We start from the raw sequence: 20,580 nt of genomic DNA, 5'->3' as shown, positions 1-20,580 counted from the left end.
AATCAAAATACAAGAAACAACAGGCGCTGGTGAGGAAATGGAAAACAAGGAACCCTCATGCAACGCACTGTTGGTGGGAATGCGAACTGGTGCAACCACTGTGGAAAACAGTATGAAGGTTCCTCAAAAAGTTAAAAATAGAATTATCATATGATTCAGTAATTCCACTACTAGGTATTTACACAAAAAAATATGAAAACACTAACTCAAAAAGATATATCCTCACTTATGTTTAATGCAGCATTATTTCCAATAGCCAAATTATGGAAAAGCCCAACTGTCCAACAACTGATGAGTGGATAAAGAAGTGGTATATACAATGGAATACTACTGACCCATAAAAATGAATGAAATCTTTCCATGTGCAACAACATGGGTGGAGCTAGAGAGTATAATGCTAGGTGAAATGAGTCAATCAGAGAATGACAAATATCATATGATTTCACTCATATGTGGAATTTAAGAAATAAAACAAACAAAGTAAAAAAGGGACAAACAAAAACCCCAAATTCTTAACTATAGAGAACAAACTGGTAGTTATCAGAGGGGAGGTAGGTGGGGGGGTGGGTGAAATGGGTGACGAGGATTAAGAGTACAGTTATCACGATGAGCACTGAGCAATGTATAGAATTGTTGAATCACTATACTGCCCACCTGAAACTAATAAAACATTTTATGTTAACTATACTAGAATTAAAATTAAAAAGAAAGAACGACTTCTTTAAAATGTCTAAACTAAGTGCTTAAGATGGGTTATGTGATTTTCCCAAGTTAGTATAAATGTGAGAATCTTAGATCCAGTTTATTTGACTCCAAATTGTGTGCATAAGAGCACACAATTATGCCCTGCCATTTCTCATTAAGACCATAGGATATAGAAACCAAACTGCAAGTGTTCTAATAATGTGGACAAACACTGTAAAGTTTAGGAGAGAAAATAGATAAGAATGACACACGTGTGTTTGATTAAATAGCCCATGGAGGAAGATGGACAAACACGGCTTCAGAGATGGATAAAATGTGGTTTAGGAAGGACAAGGTCACTCAGTGCAGATGTATTTAAAAGATGGTCTCAATGGTGTATACATATGTGCAAACTTATCCAATTGTAAACATCAAATACATACCAGGGTTTGTATATCAATTATATATCAATAAAGCTGTTTTTTAAAGGAATTATCACAAAAGCTGCAATATAATTCACGTGTATGATGAAGAGCAAAGCTTACAAAGGAAGATTAAAGGATGATTTATCCTAGAGATGAGTTCTAACAAACTTTTAATAACCACCTCATGCTTGATGAATGAACACTCTCTATGTTTATAAACCTTCAAAATTCTATTTCATAATACCCAAACTTTATTTTGAAAGCACCTTGGATTGGGTGATCCATGGAGGGAGAAAATATAATGTTTGCTTCTTAAGCAAGCTATTCATTAGACAAATATATTTCTATTTACCTGAACTTTTTATGCCAACAATTATTTGTCGAAATAACTTAAAATCTTGCTGTTATAAATTTTAAGAGCCTTAAAAATGTTCATACCCTTCAAGCTGTACATGAATTTAATATTGTTTGCTTGTATTTTGTCTTGTCAATTAAAAAATAAATAAATACAGAGGTAAATACCAGATAAAATAAGCTCATTTATATGATTTTTAGAATTCTGAAAAATTGAAACAGCCTAAGGATCTCCAAATATGTAATATTGTGGAAAAAATTATATATTTATAGATAACAATGTTCATAAAGAGTATGAACAATATAGGAAAATTCTCTCTACAATGTTAACAAAAAATACAAAAAAACAAAAAAGACATACAAAATTATGGATAGTTCTTAAATTGATTACAATTAGTTTTTATTTTTTTTAATTTTTTAATGTTTCTATTTATTTTTGAAGGAGAGAGAGAGAGACAGAGCATGAGTGGGGGAGGAACAGAGAGAGAGGGAGACACAGAATCCAAAGCAGGCTCCAGGCTCTGAGCTGTCAGCACAGAGCCCGATGCGGGGCTTGAACCCACAAACTGTGAGATCATGACCTGAGCCGAAGTTGGACGCTTAACCGACTGAGCCACCCAGACGCCCCACAATTACTTTTTAAAGCTGTATATGAGAGGGGTGCCTGGGTGACTCAGTCAGTTAAGTGTCCGACTTTGGCTCAAGTCATATCATGGTTCATGAGTTTGAGCCCCACATCAGGCTATCTGTTGTCAGTGCAGAGCCTGCTTTGGATCCTCTGTTCCCTTCTCTCTCTGCGCCCCCCACTCTCAAGTGCTCACTGTGTCTCAAAAACAAATAAACATTTAAAATAAAATTTTACATAATAAAAAATAAGACATCAAAATATTTTTATTTCTGTTGGAATGTTAATGACTTTTAAAATTCTTTCTGCACTTTTTTCTTTTCCAAATGTTAAATAATATCTATGTATGACTTTTGCATTTGTAAATAATATGCATGTTTATTAATATATCACTTTTGCCTTCTTTATTTTCTTTTAATAAATAATCATTTAAGTTGTTTTTAGACACCAGAATGATAGAAGTGCAAAGGTAATCCAAGGTATTATATTTGAACTAATGACTAGCCCCAAAAAATGGTAATTATAATATCCAAATTAGTATTAACTGATGATGCTTATTGCCTGCCTACTAAAATTGGCACATCATAAACAAGTGTTTTATGTATTTTTAAATGCTCATTTAACTTGCACAACAAATATGTAATGTAGGTCTACCTACATTATTCTCATTTTTTGTGACTTAGTTTCCTCATCTATAAAACAGATAATAATAGTACTAGTTCATAGGATTGATATGAATATTAAATGAATTAACATATATACGAGTACTCAGAAAAGTACCAGGACATGGTGAAAGCCCTGTGACTGTCTTCTATCATCAGCACTCACCAATCCTTTATAATTGATGAGGCTGAGATTCACAGAGGTCAAGTAATTAGTTTAAAATCTAGTCTATTTAACCATTGCATCCAAGCCCTTAAACACAGTAACAGGAGTAAATAAGTACGTATTTCAAGTAATAAAAATATAATTGCTTATGAAACTGAGTGTTCTTAAAATAAAAAATCTCTGAACATTAAGCTTACTTTCCGATCAGTGTCCTGGCACCAAGAGCTCCATGACCTTAGACAAGTAGCTTAAATTTCCTAGGCCTGAGTTTCTCTTATAAAACAAGAAGGCCAAAAAACAAACAAACAAAACCCAATAAGTAAAGGCAGCTGAGATTTTTTAGTATTTTGTGTGTTAGGTATTTTACTAAATCAATAATCATGACTATCCAATGAACCAAAAATATTGATAACCATGCCTTTTCTGAAATGATGTAACTGAAGCTTAGGAAACTGGCTTCACATCCACAGCAAACAGTGATGGGGCTGGGATGTGATTTCAGGTTTCTCTGAATTCGGTATCTGAGCTCTTTCAATCCTGCAGTGTTCCCACTGCTAAAATTGCCAGGTCATTTCATTTTTTTTCCCTTTTTTTAATTTCAAGTTTTTACTTAAATTCTAGTTAGTTAACATATATGGTAAAATTGGCTTCAGGTGTAGAATTTAGTGATTCATCACTTACATATAACACAAAGTGCTCATCACAACAAGTGCCATCTTTAATGCCCATCACCCATTTAACCCATCCCCCATCCACCTCCCTCCATCAAACTTTGATTTATTCTCTATAATTAAGAGTCTCTTGCGGTTTACTCTCTTTTTTCCCTTCCCCTATGTTCACCTGTTTTGTTTCTTAGATTTCCACATGAGTGAAATCATATGGTATTTGTCTCTCTTTGACTGACTTATTTCACTTAGCATAATACTCTATCTCCATCCACATCATTGCAAATGGCAAGATTTCATTCTTTTTGATTGTCAACTAATATTCCATTGTACATATATACCGCATCTTCTTTATCCATTCATCAGTTGATGGACATTTGGGCTCTTCCCACAATTTGGCTGTTGTTGATAGCACTGCTATAAACGTTGGGGTGCATGTGCCCCTTCAAATCAGTATTTTTGTATCCTTTGAGTAAATACCTACTAGTAAAATTGCTGGGTTGTGGGGTAGTCCTAGTTTTAACTTTTTGAGGAACCTCCATACTGTTTTCCAGAGTGGCTGCACCAGTTCACATTCCCACCAACAGTGGGTAAGAGAGTTACCCTTTCTTCTCATCCTTGCCAACATCTGTTGTTTCCTGTGTTGTTAATTTTAGCCATTCTGACAGGTGTGAGGTGGTAGCTCATTGTGGTTTCGATGTGTATTTCAGATCTGACACTTTATCAACATCTGTTACCTATGGACATGCACATGATGTGGAGGAGCTCACCTTCCTTTCCCCGCCCCCAACTATACCTGGCAGTCAAAATCTCACTGTTTTACTGTGGTGAAGACATCACTAATGAAGTCTTTGATTAGGATCTGATTTTCACACTATTGTACTCAGTACTTTATAAAAGCCTAGCCCAAGCATATAGATCTTGGCACACAGTGAGTACTCATTTAATATTTAATTAATTAACACATCAGGCAGCTTTAAATTTATAAAGTGCATTAACTGATTATTCAAATGACCATTCTAACAAAAGATTAGTACAGGGGGTGCAGATATAACCAGCTACCATCTTAAAAATGAGGATCTGTGTATTCTGAAAGGTTAAGTGAACTGCCCAAGGTCATCCCAAAGTGGGATTCGAACATAGTCTCCAAAGCGATTCCATGATGAATGCTCTCTCCACTGATCTCAAAACCAAATTCTTCAGCACTCTAATTGGATAAGAGGTAGTTTTCCATACTCAAGTTCAATCACTTCAGTAGGAGTTTTGCCTCTTTTTCAGGAATGGTTAAGACCTATTTCAGTTGCCTTTTGATTAGAAATTGTGTACAATTCTGAAAGTCTAATCATGGCCACCTTCGTATACTGTATATTAAAATTTTGACAGCCTACCTTTATTCATCACATTTGTCAGTGATATTCTTTCTTCCTATGGATGGCACAAGTGTTAAACTCTCTTCAACCTCTTTAAACCTTAAAGTCATATGCAATATGGTTTGCTATCTACTGACAGAGTGAAGGTAAAAGCAAAGGCATGTAAAAAGCCTTAAGGCTAGCAGAGAAATTCTTGCCAAACAAACCCAAAGTACTATTCTCTACAGTCACAAAATTCACTGCCTCCTTCAAGGATGGTGCTATTTACGTAAGTGAAACCAGTTCAGTAAAACAATTCTACTGATTACTCAAAAGAATTTGAAAAGTATGATAGAGTTTAAGATTCAGAACTAAGACTCAGGAAGAGACAGAAGGTTGAGAATTTCAAGAAAGAAGCAAAGAAACATCAAAATCAGAGTTTAGGTTTGAGTTTATGAATAATTTCACTCAAGAATGTAAATTTGTATCAGGAAAAATACAGTATGATTAAAAGGAATAAAAAAGTGCGTGTTTTCCCAGAGTCCTATATTATGAGATAATTACCAGAGATCTAAATTCATAAAAAGAAATGACCTCAATTTTGTTAAACAAGCCAGAGAATGTCTTAATTACTAGTGATTATGCATTTTATAGTTTATTGTTTGAGGTTGTCTGCAATATATGTTACTGAAGGAGATTAAAATCTTATTATTTTATATAAAAATATTAATGGTACATAACTTAGACTATCTTGAATAGAATAATACTTATCGACTTCATCCTAGATCAAGGGACACGGAATTGTATAAACAAAAGGATACAACGAGGTGACCTATGATTCTCTACATGGTTTCCTTCAATCTCAGAATATTAAGTATTAGGCAAATATAAGAACCACACAGTACTAAACAAAATAACCACAAATAACAACACATTACTTTCCTTTTTTTTTTTTTTTTTTTTTTACTTCTGGCAGAAGATCTCCATCCCTATTCACCTTAATCGTGTAATATTCTGCTTCTAGGATTACTTATCTCACTGGTATTAGTGATGACAGTAAATAGAAATTCTTATAAAAACATTTTTAAACTTGCCATAATTTTCCAAATTATACTCAAAAAGACTTCCTTCCTTCAATCTAGTTTCTTTATATGCTCATCCCTTGCCACATAAGTATCATTTTATAAATTTCTGCTTACATATAACCATATTCTTTATCTGAGGGTAAATTTTACATTAGTATGAGGTCAGAACAGTGTACATCTAAGAAAAGTTATGTGCTGGCAAGTACTTCATCATGTATTTTTCCACAGTGTGCACCACAATGTCTAACACAATATATTCCCATAATACTAATTTATTAATGAATAAGTTAGTTCATTTACCATGGCATCACATAGATCTTGAGCTCCATTAGGTGAGCTTTTATACAGTATATACTTGCATTGAAATATATTGCACTTTGTCCAGAATGTATATTTTCTGCAAAATTTTTTCTCAAATAATCAAAAATGTTGCTGCCAGTTTTTAATTATTTTTATAACTTTAAGCAATGTGACAAATTAAAGTACCACCAACTCCCAAATAACTTGTATTTTTTTTGCATTTTATTAGTTATGTGAGGATTTATTATCAATAAAAATACATATAAATCCATATAATTAATATTGCCAGCTTGATTCTTCAGTATATATATATATTTTTTTAATAAAGCCTAGAGTTTTAACATTAAGTGTAATGAAAATTAATGGTTGTTTATAAAGTTTTATTTCCTCAGAACAAAAAAATGAGAACTAATTATACTCATGTGATAAGGGATGAGTGGACTGATTTAGGGATTGAAAATAACCAAATTAATTTTGATAATGAATAACACAGCCAGATAGCTAACTTTTTCAGCATCTTGATATATTTTTTCTCTCTTTTATCAATTTACTTCAAAAAACACATATTAATTATCAGTTTCATTTGTAATTCAATTTTTTCAAATTCCATGAAATTGAAAGTAAACTAACATGAAACTTTAATATGTCTTACATAACTTTTATATTTCTCCAGCTTCTCTAAAGGATAAAAATTCACCATATAGCAATGCAATAATACCTATTTCTGAAAGGATAATGCCTCTCTACTCTTATTAGGGAGACTCAAGGCTTGAAATCCCAACCCTAATCTGGTGAAAAGTACATATATGACTGGAAGAAAAGGTTACATAACCAAAGAAATATCAAGGAGGTTTGTGAAGAAACTGGCAAATATAAAATATGTCCCTTTTTAGATTCATTAAGAAAAATGAAGGAAGACGTATCCTTTTTATTCTCTGTTCTATTTTCATTGTAGCTATGGGTAGGACTGACATTCAGATAGCATTACTAATAATATGCTAATAAAAGCACCAAACTTTATATCTGGTATCAATTCATAGATTATGAAAAACTGATTATTTCTGATAACAGTAACAGGATAGGCTAGATAAATAATAGTTACTATTATTGCCATTCATATTATTTGTGCTACAATGATCTACAAAAGAGAATGAGTTTAGTTTTCAAACTAACTATTAATTGTTTTATTTCCTAAAGCCCATATTATTTCCCCTTGGTTTTATACTCAGGCCTATGCATGCCTCGGTGTGCAACAATATAGTTTTCATTAGCAAAGTCACAGTTACTGACTAGTTAAGGAGCAGGAGCCTGTCTGACTTGAAATTTACAAAGAAATCATGTATCCATTGTGCCTTTTTTTTAACTACAAAAGATGTTCATGCTTACTATAAAAGTAAGCATGATTCGGAAGTACTTAAGGTACTGCACTGACTTTCCATCTTCAACCTCCTCTGTTCCCATACCTCCAACCCCTACACACACACACATGCACGCGCGTGCGCATACACACACACACACACACACACACACACACACACACACACACTGAAGATAACCATCTTAATAGTCTAGCTCTTGGATTTCCAGACTGCTCATTTTATTACACCATAACATCTCTCAGCAATTAGAGGTGAGATTGTGGGACATAGTAATAATTGTGCCAAAGAGCTAAGCACGCTATCTTGTATTAAACGATTGCAAACCCAACTTCCAAAAGGAAAATTGGTAAAAGTCTAACTCACTGCATTTACTGGTCACTTTCCTAATTTTCCACCTCATTCACTAATCAATTTAAGTAAGTAAAGCCAAAGTGAAACATTTAGTTATGGATCTTGTCTTCATTTCCAAATAAGGCAAGGCAATTTCTTGGCAAACTAATTTAGAAGACATTTATTGAGCACTTGCTGTGTGCTAAGGTTGACACTAAATGCCTTATATTTATTTTTTCACGAGTATTATGTGAAAGGAATTATCTCAATTTGATAATGAGAAAACTAAATTAAATGACTTAGTCCAAAGTGCCTCCACATGCAAGAACACTTATTAATCAGGATTTACACTCAAATCTGTCTGTGTTCATACTACTTAAATAAAATGGCTGCAAAGTATCAGGAAACTGATTCCTGAGATGTCTTTGCAACAAACTTTGTGAATTTAAGGTCATGACCCCAATGTTGTTTACCCATTTTGTGAAACTACTTTTACTTCTAAAAATGCTCTGTCCTATCTTATCTCACTTTTTCTTACTAATGGTATTTGGCTTCATCTTCATATTCTCAAAAGACCTCAAATGTAGACTGAACTACATAGCATGTGATTGTACATGTAATCATTAGAAAACTCAGGAAAAAAAACTGAAATAAAGCTATCACTTTATATGTTTAAACTTGTGCCTTATTACACACCATATTATATGTACCATGTATATGTATACGTGTACATGTACATATATGTATACATGTACATATATATGTACCATGATCTATTTTATGTAACAAAGAACCATCTTAGGAATATTGCTGTGTTGTATTTTCTGTGTGTGTGTGTGTGTGTGTGTGTGTGTGTGTTGGGGGTACATGTATGAATTTGTTACATGTACACTTTTAGTACCAAAACTGTAATGTCATTTGTATTTATTTTTTAATGTGCTATATTGGGATATTAAAACAATAAAATGTTCTCAGGCTTGTCCTGATCTGTGATAAAAACTCAGACTAGGAAATTGTCCCTAACTTCCTGGGCAGGTGTCCTCACCATTATCCTATGTTGATGGTTATGCCATGTATCAACAGCATATTAATTATTTATATTTTCTCAAAGTCTTTGCCATTTCCCACTATGGGTGCCTTAGATTATTGCTTATTTTTTAATAATAAGACTTAAAACCCATGCACCAGGGAGACAAACCAAATGCTACTGTCACAAAAGAATAAACCTGAGTATGTATATTACATTTCTCTAGCAAAAAATGTACTAATGATGTTAAAAAGAAAAGTAGAATAAATTGCTTTCAAGGTTTTTTTAGCTGTAAGACATAGTATGAAATACATTTCAAATGGTAGCCCACAGGACACATATGGTTACATACAACTAAAATAAAAATGTACAAAGCAATACCTACCCTTGCTCTCATGTAATACTCTGATGTTTATATTCTACTCTATCCTATTTTATTCACCTTTACATTAACTGCTTGTCTCAAGCCACCAAACAGGTTTTACAATGGGTTATGATGTACATTTTGAAAAAAAAAAAACCTAAACACTGACTAGGCAATCTCTCTCTTTTGAAAGTCTCCATGATACATAAAATGCATCATTGGGGCATAATCACTCATTTCAAAGTCCCCTGAAATGAACAAAGCTGACGATCACACCTCTTGCCAAAAAATCTCAACTCAACATTTGGTTAAGTTGAGAAGTCTTTCTGGAATATATGCAAATGTGCCAAAATGAGATTTCATAACTCCTAGTTCTGATGAATTCCAAAGAGGTCTTTCATACATAAGGCTACATCATTTAACAATATGTTCTCCTGTTCTTAAAAAATGTGTACCATCCTGCTTCCTCCTATAATTGGCATCTGAAGGACAGAGTGTGGCGTCTGCAATGGAAATGTGAATAAAAACAACCAGATACAGTCTGTACTTATCATCAGACTCACAGAAAGTTCTTCTGTGAGGTCAACTTGTTGCCACAAGCATCCTCCTTAATTTATTTTCTTTTTACTATAATTAATTACTTCCATGGGAACAAAGAAAGGTGTTACTTTCAAAGCTGAATAAAAAGACACAAGAAACATGCTCAAAGATTTTCTCGGTGGGAAAACAAAGAGTTGTCTTGTTTCCTACGGAGGGAAAAAGAGTCAATAAGTGTGCATTCCACTCTTCCTTTAGTCACAACTACCCCAATATAAAGGGAGGAAGTGTGGGTTCACTTAAAAAGAATTGTCCTTGGCTCCAAATCCTTGCTTTGCCACCAACTAGCTGCAGTATTAGGGGGAAATTACTTCTTTCCATACCTATTCTCTAATCTATGAAATGATGACTTTTTAGAATGTGTTGTGGAATAAGTGAACAAATTAATGAAATATCACAGTATATGTAGTCATGTTTTAAATCACAGAATAGAATCTCAATTAAATGGCATTTGATTGTCAATATTGGGAGTTATCAAAAAGGACAAATAGTCCAACTCCTTCCTTCCCTGAAATAAGGTTTCAGTTCATTTTCCACAGCCCCTCCAAGTGATTATCCATTCCAGGCTGTGCATAGAATTTACAGAAAACTAACCCACAATTTCTTCAGTGAACAGTTGTGTCAATGAATAAACATAACCTTTTTTTAAAATTGAACTGTAATTTGTTACCCTGGTATTTCAGTAATTAGCTCCCTTGTTATGCTCCTGGCCACATAGAGTGAGTACAGTTCCTTTCCACCTGAATTTTCCAAATACTAAAGGTAGCAGTCATGTCCCTGCCATGTCTTATCTTGTGTGTGCTAAATTTGTTCTCTGAAGGCATGGTTTCTTTTTTTTTTTTAATTTTTTTTATATTTATTTATTTTTGAGAGACAGAGTGAGACAAAGTGAGACTGGGGGAGGGGCAGAGAGAGATGGAGACACAGGATTGGAAACAGGCTCCAGGCTCTGAGCTGCCAGCACACAGCCTGACGCGGGGCTCGAACCCACAGACTGTGAGATCATGACCTGAGCCGAAGTCAGATGCTCAAGTGACTGAGCCACCCAGGCGCCCCTGAAGGCATGGTTTCAAGTCTAACAACCATTTTGACCATTCTCTTTTAAACCGATCATGCCCTAGCTGCATTTATTTTAAATGTGATGCCCAACATTTAACCCGTCCCAGGTGTAGCCTGTGGAAGCAAAAAAGCAAGTCACAGAAAATCAGTCTTGGAAGGTACCTCCAAGAACATACTTTCTAGCCATTCTTCCTAGGGCAAATAAAAGAAGGAGCTGAAGTGATTTTCTCAGAGTCACATAGTAAAAACTCTTAGCTCTGATGTCAGTGACACTTCTTTTAGGAAAACTTGTCCTTTTAATTTTATTTTTCCCCACCTCCAAAATAGCATGAATGTAATCTTTAGCTCTCATGTATTCATTTTCAAATTAAGGAAATAATGATGTTATAACCCTTGACCAGATTCACTGAACCTACAAAGTATAACAACTACAAGTAAGAGATGAGGAAAATATGATAAATGAGACAGGCAGAAAGAAAACAGAGAAAAGGAGGAAAGGGAAAAGATCCTCTGTTTAGACTTTTCTGAAGTCCTATCCTTGTTTTTTTCTTAAGTACTTACTTCATGTGTACTGGGTAGAGTTTGCTGTGCAGAAGTTGTGTTAATTGGAATAGAAGCACCTCATACCATGTCCTCCCATTCCACAGTTTTCCTCACTCAGTAGCAACCTTTGTTACTCAGAGTCAACTTTATAAATCTGGAAGCTAATAAGGTTCTAATAATTAAGGAATGGTGTCATGTGACTATCTCTAATAAATAGAATGAACATTCTGAATATTCAAACTCTAAAGCTCAGAAAATAATGTTATCTCTTTAGGGTCTGGAATAAGGAAGGTAAAGAAAAAACACACAATGTGTGCAGCTCACATCCACAAAATAGAGAAATGCTAAATATATCTAACAGGCATACACACTAAGAGATGATCTTCCTTGAGGTGCCTGGGTAGCTCAGTTGGTTGAGCGTCTGACTTGATTTTAGCTCAGGTCATGATCCCAGGGTCATGGGATTAAGCCCTGCATCAGGCTCTACATTGAGCATGAAGCCTGCTTAGGATTCCCTCTCTCTCTCCCTCTGCCCCTCTCCCATCAGGTGCATGCTCTTTCCCTCTCTGAGAGAGAGAGAGAGAGAGAGAGAGAGAGAGAGAGAGAGAGAGAGAGATGATGATGATGATGATCTTCCTTAAAGGAAGCATCTGATTAGTTGGAACTGCGTATCCCCCCAGATATTTGTGTCTGTGTGTGTTGGGGGTTCGGTGCAGTGATAACCTCTGAAAATAAAGTTCCTTCTAACTTAATCATCCTGGGCATGGAGTATTTGGGAGGGAAATTCTGGTATTTTCATCAGTGAATGGACAGTAATAGTGCCTGAGAAGGTGGAAACAGGGATACTATCTCTGTCATGAGGCTTTTATAGGTGAGTCAGAGTCAAACCTGGTCTAAAGTCCAATTTTTCAGATCTAATCTATAAATAGAGAAGATCTTGTCCAAGCCACAGCCAAATATGTCAATGGATTCTATTTTTCCCCTGAGCAAGGCAATAATAACTCCCTCAGAGGCTAGCCACTAATAGTCCATATGCTATTCTATCTGGAACGGAAGGTGAGAAGCATTTCCCAGGGCCACCTGTATTTCTTTCATTACTAACAATGAAGTTTCTGACAGTGATGTATGAATATGAAAAATTACTTATTTACTATTAAAGTTGCCACTGTATTTTCCAGATTAGTGTTCTGTGATCTAATTTAATGAAGAACCCAGCTAGAAGTCTCTGCATCTTCTGTTTTTTTATGTATTATTGTATCAGGGTAACCAATATAATTACCCAAACATTTCATAATCACAAAGATTTATGGGGGTCTAATTTTTCCAGATTTTTTGTGAAGCAAAGGAAAATATTTCAAAGTGACTCAGGCAAAGAAGCACTTCCTGTAATTCACCGTTCAAGAGCAAAGAGATCATGCCATTTCTCAAAGCTAACTTTTACATTAATAAACCCATTTGTAGTACCTACTATGACTTCAGATAGGCATTAAAACTTACAGCAGATTGAGGGGCACCTGGGTGGCTTAGTCGGTTAAGCATCCGACTTCAGCTCAGGTCATGATCTCACAGTTTGTGAGTTTGAGCCCCGCACTGGGCTCTCTGCTGACAGCTCAGAGCCTGGAGCCTGCTTCAGATTCTTTGCCTCTCTCTCTCTCTCTACCCCTCCCACTCCCGTGCTCATGCTCTGTCTCTGTCTCTCTCAAAAGTAAATAAACATAAAAAAAAATTAAAAACATAGCAGACTGGCATCATTCAGAAGAAGAAAAAGGGAATACAGCAATAAAATGGAATAGTAATACAATGGAAATTAAAAAAATAAAAAGAAAGAACTTGAGTAATTATTCCTAACAATGATGTGGAAACTGAATTCTGGTCAGTAATATTGAGTTCCAAAACCCAACTCTGTAACTAATTATGTACCAGTAAGGCCAAATTACCTGTCCTTATTGTCTGTTTTCCCCACAGTAACAGAGGTATTAAATTACTTGCTCACCTAAGACACCTCCAATGTTAACATGTTACAAAGCTAAACAATAGTTTGTGTCTGAATTATTATCATGATCATCTCAAAAATCCATCTCAACTCCCAACATTATTCAACCCCTGGAGAAACAAAATGAAACCCCTTTTAAAAATACCAATAAGGCCCGTAATGACATTTCTTGTCTTTTCATACTAAATTGTTGTCTTGATACAATCCCAATTAGTAGAAATAATGTAACAGGAAAATGTAGTCCCATTTTTTAAAAGTTAAACTAAGCATATATACTATGAATCACTTTGAAAATCTTTCAACTAAAGCTTGAGTGTTTTCACATGTTAAAATAATTGATGGAAAACCATATCACAACTTAAAAGTGGTACAGCATTGCAATACGTAGGTTAACCTGAAAGACAATGCTCTTAATGATGTCATTTTACCAGTACAACTTATTCGTACATTTTTCCCCAAGAGCATCACTGACATGCTTTTTGGCTAGAACAAATTAGCATTCCTATATCATTAGATAGAAATAATAAATTCAGGAACCAGTGCAAACAAAAAAGGAGCAGAGTGTGAATAGCATTTTACAATTAATCAAGGGAGGCATCTTGGCACCTCATTTTTAAAAAGAAGCAAAACTGTGAAAAATTATAAGTGCCTGCTATTTTTCTACATGCTATCTATTCATAAATAGTGAGGTACTATTCTAACACAAATTCATCCATTCAGCAAATAGTCTGTGAATACCTATTATATGCTAGGAACTCTGATAGGCCCGTTGGATGTGTAGTGGAATTTAAAGTCGGCAAAAACTGTGAAGTATAAAAATCCTATAAGGCATCCATAAAGTACAATATACATGACTTTGTACATAAAATTCAATCTGTAGTTGCTTTTCTCAATGAAATTGGGCTAGATCCAGGGAAAGCATGTAATAATGGAGTGTATGTAAGTGTCTGATTATTTAAAGCATCAAGGCTTTAAGGGAATTATCAAGTCTTTAGCTACAGGAATATGAATGAAAGACTAAATTTTCCTTCTGGCCCACAGCATTTATTTCACATTTGTAGAACAATACATTGTTTTCACATTTAAATATAAAGAATATTAATTCATGTTAATGCATTTATTTTGTTTTGATTTTCAAGTGTAAACATTGTAGTAGTATCCAATTGGGAAGTGGGGCAGTTAAAGTCATGGTGATGAGTTTACTTATACTGTCTTGAAGGTATTCATTATTGCTCATAAATTTACGGTTAGCTGAGTAATGTTTATGGTTTCATCTGGGCTGTATGTGTGACTGCAGTTAACTGTGGGTCAGAAAGGCAACTGTGTTGATCTTCATTGAGTGCTCTCACATAGTTGAGGTTAAGTGGTCTAAGATGGCCTTATCTGGAAAACCTGGGTGCTCTCATCCTTCACATGGTGATGATAGTGTTCTAAGACAGAGTAGAAAGGAAGTCCTCACTTCCACCACATCCTATTAAGCAAAGGAATCACATGGCGGGTGCTACACAGGAGTAGAAGGGAACTATCAAATTACAAAGCAAAAGAAGTCATCAAAGCAGCCAGTCTGTCACTCCTCCAAACAGGCAAGCACCATCGATCCTGTGCCATAATGGGCACATATACCAAGGTTTGTAAGAGTGCTGAAGCAAAGGACCCCTTAAATTTTCTTAGAGCAGAGAGTGTGCTGACTGGATTGACACCTTTGAAAGAAGTTAACATTTTTCCTTCAGAGTCATTGCATGTTCCTTTCCTACGCACAGTTGAAGAGCTAGTGTGGTCTGCCTTAATTATTTTTTCTTGTTTTACTTTCATACTATTGACCTGTTGGCCTAGAAGGCCTAGGCACAATGCCTGCATGGTACAACAAGCCACAGTAAATACTCAGTTCTGTAGCCAGAGAAAAACCATAAATCAAGAAAATGGCAAGTGTAAGTGATTAACATTGAAGCTAAAACCCAAATCTCCCTGTGCTCTCTTCTGGAATTCTGTGACAGCAACACTTTCTTGAAGGAACATCTTGTGATCACTGCCAAGAGGACTGAGTGACACAGTACTACCATGCTTAAGTATAAAGTAAATGAGCAATTTGGGGATGGGGGATAGGGGATTTAAATGGGACAGCATCCTTTCATAGACTTCAATGCCTCATGTGAAAGCATTTGGAAAATTCAACAGTCTGGGGTGCCTGGGTGGCTTAGTTGGTTAAGTGGCCAACTTCGGCTTAGGTCATGTTCTCACCGTTCACAAGTTTGAGCCCCATGTCAGGCTCTGTGCTGACAGTTCAGAGCCTGGAACCTGCTTTGGATTCTGTGTTTCCCTCTCTCTCTGCCCCTGCCCTGCTTGCACTCTGTGTCTCTCTCTCAAAAATAAATAAATATTTTTTAAAAAGAAAGAAAGTTCAATACTCTTCAAGAAAGAGTAATATCAGTTGGTCAAAGGAGGATAGGAAGCGTTTTGAGATACTGGGGCTGAGCAATTTGGGTCTAAAGAGAGTTATCCCAATCCAGCGACAAAAAGAGGCTAAAGGAAGAACTAGTATTACCGTTTCATGGTAAATCCCACATTTTCTGAAAGGCTTTCTGAAAGGCCAGGCCCCAGAAAACCAGGAATCATCTTGGGGAGTTTCCACAGTACCCAACAGAGGTGTATCTCACTACACAAGCACTTTTCTGATCCTGGATATGATTTTTTGCCTCATGAAACTTCCTACCACACCACTCTTATACTCACAAATTTTAAGAGATAATCCTACATAACCTCATTATACACAAAGTTGCTTGGGATCAAAACAATATAAATACTTTCTGACTAAACCACATAAATAAATAAGCCAAAATATTTCTTCCAGTCTTTGTTCAGTATCAAAGTTTGTTCTCTCCTGAATCCTTGTGGTATCCAAATACTTTGCCAGTGTTTTGCAATAACATTTCTACTGACCTATTTTTGGCAAAAATAATTAAATTTGCCTGAATTTGGCAATGGAATGTTTAATGGCTTATTTTTTGTCCACAAATAGAATGTTTTCTTTTAATTTTTATGTCACAATAGGTAGTTTATGCTTATAGTACACAGCTTCAAATGTTTGCATGCACAAGTTATACATTCTACCTGATCCCCTAACTCTTCAATTTCCTCCTCAAAAGGAGCAACTGTTACCAGTTTTGTTCTTCTCTGAGAGCAGTTCTTTGAAAATCAAATGGTTTATACAAACTCCATTTTACACAAATAACATGCCACTACACAAAACTGCCCCTTGCCTTTTTCACCTAAAATGATTTTGGAGTTCATTATTATTATTTCATTACCTATAGACTCCCCCATTCAATTTAATAGCTAAGTAATAATACTTAGATGGATGAATCATAATTTATTTTATTAGCTCACTATCAGCGTACATTTGGGTTAAAAAAAGTTGAAAGCTTAAATTAGTAACAGCCAATGGTTATGATCATTAATTTCTCTCAGAACACAATCTTGAATTGGCATGTCCTACATAGAGACCAAGGTTTATTCTTCTGAAGCTGGAGGGAAGCCCCTAATGAAATTTATGACTTCAGGCAAACCAAAACATAACTTTATCCTTGGCGTTTTGTAAATATTTTTTTACTTTCTCACCTTCTCATATTTCCTCATGCCCTTTTCCAGAAATCCAACCCTTCTTAATTTTCACCAATTATCAGTACTCTTCCTGTTAAAACCCAACTGTCAAATTCCTTCTTGAAGATTTCCACCATGGCCCTTATCACCACAGAGAGGAACTTGATTTTTTTTCTGTTTATTTTAGAGACATATTTGTAACTTCTTCTTATCTGAATTATGGTTCTATAAGTATTAATGCATGCCTCATGTCCTTTGCCAGATTGCATACCCATTGAGGGTAGTGATATATAAAATATAGGGCTGTCCTTTACAGGACTATCAGAAGTCCTTACATGTATTTGTGCTTAATAAATATGTGTTGTATAAATATATCCTCAGGTGTTATTCCATTGGAATAACAATTATAGGACCATAAACTACAAGTAACTATGAGTCCTACTCTTAAAATTACTATTAGATATATGTTGGATGGATCATTTAAACTCTTAAAGCATTTGTATTTTAAAATGGGAATAAAATATCAAGATCATCTGTATCACTGGCTTGTTGTGAGAATAAAATGAAATAGTTTTATGTTGAAAAATCTCAGCATTAGGAGAAACTCCAAGGTGTCCTCGTCCAATCACCTATCCATTGCTCAAAATCTCCATATATCAATATCTCAATAAATAAACAATAAATTTACACGTAAAAATTTCCAGAGGCATAAAAATATCTCAGTCCAGTATAGAAGCCCATTTTATGTTTGTGTAGCTCTGACTACTGCTACTGAGTGGGCACACAGTGAAATCTGTATTATGCTACTTCATAATGAATAGTTTGCTACATCTGATTGGTGATTGGTTGCCAACCTCTGAAGCAGGCTCACTCTGGTTATTTAATAAACTGTTCAGTAACTCAATCCACATTTTACAGGATTGGATTCTCTGGACCACACTGATAATGTTGTTGCAAGATTCTTCAATCTTAACTAATCCTCATGATGATTCAATGAACTATAAAAAGTATCCTGTACCTTCTTGCTTTAGTATATGCAATAAGTTGTGCTAGAGTGTTGTGTAACTAGTGAGTTTCACATTGGGTCACTTAACTTCTGTAGTCAAACCAAACCTATCCCAAACAGCCTTGGTCATTAACTAACAAGTAATGTATGTGAAAACATTTTCAAAGTACCATAACCAATAAAAAGGGCTAATGTTATTATTATTATAGAACCTCAGTCATATTTTGCTTTTTCATTTTGCTTTGAGCATAAGAAGCAACAAATTTCAAAGGAAAAGTGATTTTGAATTGTTAAAACTTATACTTTAAGAGTATATTCTACACAAGGATAAAATTAATTCATACATATCATCATTCCAGAGTTAACTATACTCTCTATTGAAAAAATAGTGGTAAGACTAAATTGTTTGGTAATTTTCTGTCACAGTATACCAGAATATGAAACACTATATTTCAAAGCAGACTGTACCTGGCTGCATTGAGCTCCTACCTGAATTTATGTGTACCTCTCCTTATCAAACACAATAAGCAGTTGGAACAACTTTAAATGTGAAAATTATGAGGTGCTCAATGAAGATCTAGAAAACTCAAAAGTCTCTAGCATCATTATAGCAGAAGTATAGATAACGAATACATAATCCAAAAAAGTTTTCCATTTCACCAAATCGTGCCACATAAACACTCATATTTGCTTAAATCTATGCTTCTGTAGGCATCTGTCACTCATCCCCTTCTTATATTACTGCTATAACTGGGCAACTAAAAAGATCCCAAATAATCAGGAATATTTTAGTCTTCCAAAACCTGAATTTTTAACTGAGATCTGTAATAAAACATACATCAATGAATGTAAAGGATGCTTACCTTCTGTGTGCACAGCTGACACATAGGTCCAATTGTACCTCTTCACTATGTCCACCATGGCCCGTGCCTGCTGGGCATCTGAAGGAACAACCCTCATGAAGTACTTGAACAGAGTCTTGTCGCTCAGATCCATGCTTGTTGCCGAGTAAGCAATCTGAGGTATGTTGAAAAGCTGGAGCAAGTTCTGGACCTGAATGGCCACAGAACTGGAGCCAGGCCCAATGACCCCTACAATGGGCTTCTTGGAACGGAAGGAAGAGGAAGACCCATCCACACAGCGCACCAAACCTTCTTCTTCTTCTGAAGAAATGAGGGAGTCCCTGATGAACTCAATGCTCTGCTCTAGGGCCACAGCCGAATGCCAGCAGGAATCCCTTATCTCACAGCCCAGTGTGATGTTGGGCAAGAGTGTGGGGTCTGAGTTGATCCTTTCCAGAGTGTGCAGCATGGCCTCCACTCTCTGAATGCCATACTGTTCACGAACTGCCCCACACTTCCTCTCATGAACTTTGTCCACCGTGGGCTGATGGTGAACAGAAAAGAGAGCTCCAATAATGATGTCACCTGGCATGTGAGCCACCACCCTCCTTTCACTGGACTGTGCACTCCCACGGACATCTTCTTTCAAAAGTAGAACTGACAGGATCAACAGAAGGACCATTTTAGGAAAAGAGTTCAAGCTAATAAAGACAGCATGGTGGGGAAAATTTAGGAGACTTCTGATAGATAGAATCAAACAATGTCCTATGTTGGGTGGCAAACCAAGGAATTAGCCAGTAATTTAGATGTGCTCTCTAAAGGACCACCATGTCCCCACGTACCATTTAGTTAGATGCATCCATGTGATCATGATCTTCAAAACCTGGAAAAAAAATAGCATGTGCATTTAACAATGTAAGTGCAGCTACTTTGAGAAGCTCTAATGGTCTATACTAGTAGACTTTGATGATATAGATTAAGATTATAATCTTTTTGAAAAAAGAATCTAAAAATATTTCAGACTCTCCTTTGTCTATATCTGTTATAATTTTGTGGTTGGATGAAGCAATCTGATAGAGATTTCACTACACTTATATTATTTCACTTCACTTATATTAATACTACTTCACTTATATTAATGTTTGTTTCATTTGTTCTTCTGGAGTACACGAAAACAAATCTTATGCATGGCAGGCCAAACTATATTCTTATGTGAAGATGAGAGAGAGCATCCTAAAAGCAAAACTATGCCACGAGCAGAAAACTTCAGGGAGTATGCACTCCAAAATTATAAACATTAGTTATCTCTGGGTGATTGTATTTTTTGTTTTAAAAAAACTAATTTTGGGCAGTAAGCATGTATTAACTATGAAATTGCAAAAATAAAGTTACTTTAAAGAAAAGCTACATAGTCCCTCTTCAAATGCAGTGTAAGGCAAGTTGAACAATCTCCCCAATAAATAAGTACTGTGTCTCGTTTCCATATAATATAGTACAAAGACATTATGAGGTCAGGTAGGTATTTCCA

General features: G+C 35.4%; 1 protein-coding gene across 3 annotated transcripts in view; it reads right to left on the bottom strand.

The window, feature by feature from the left end:
- Nucleotides 1-19,734, bottom strand: part of GRM5 (glutamate metabotropic receptor 5) — a 507,872-nt gene extending 488,138 nt beyond the window's left edge. For all 3 annotated transcript variants that reach the window (XM_042959448.1, XM_042959449.1, XM_042959450.1), the window contains exon 1: nt 19,074-19,734. In XM_042959448.1, coding sequence (XP_042815382.1) covers nt 19,074-19,734 — 661 coding nt within the window. The remainder of the gene's footprint in view (nt 1-19,073) is intronic.
- Nucleotides 19,735-20,580: the final 846 nt, after the last annotated feature.

This window comes from Panthera tigris, chromosome D1 (assembly GCF_018350195.1).
Source record: "Panthera tigris isolate Pti1 chromosome D1, P.tigris_Pti1_mat1.1, whole genome shotgun sequence".
NCBI classification, from domain to species: Eukaryota; Metazoa; Chordata; class Mammalia; order Carnivora; family Felidae; genus Panthera; species Panthera tigris.
The sequence above is the reverse complement of the archived record's forward strand: the minus strand, read 5'-3'. Positions and strand labels throughout refer to the sequence as shown.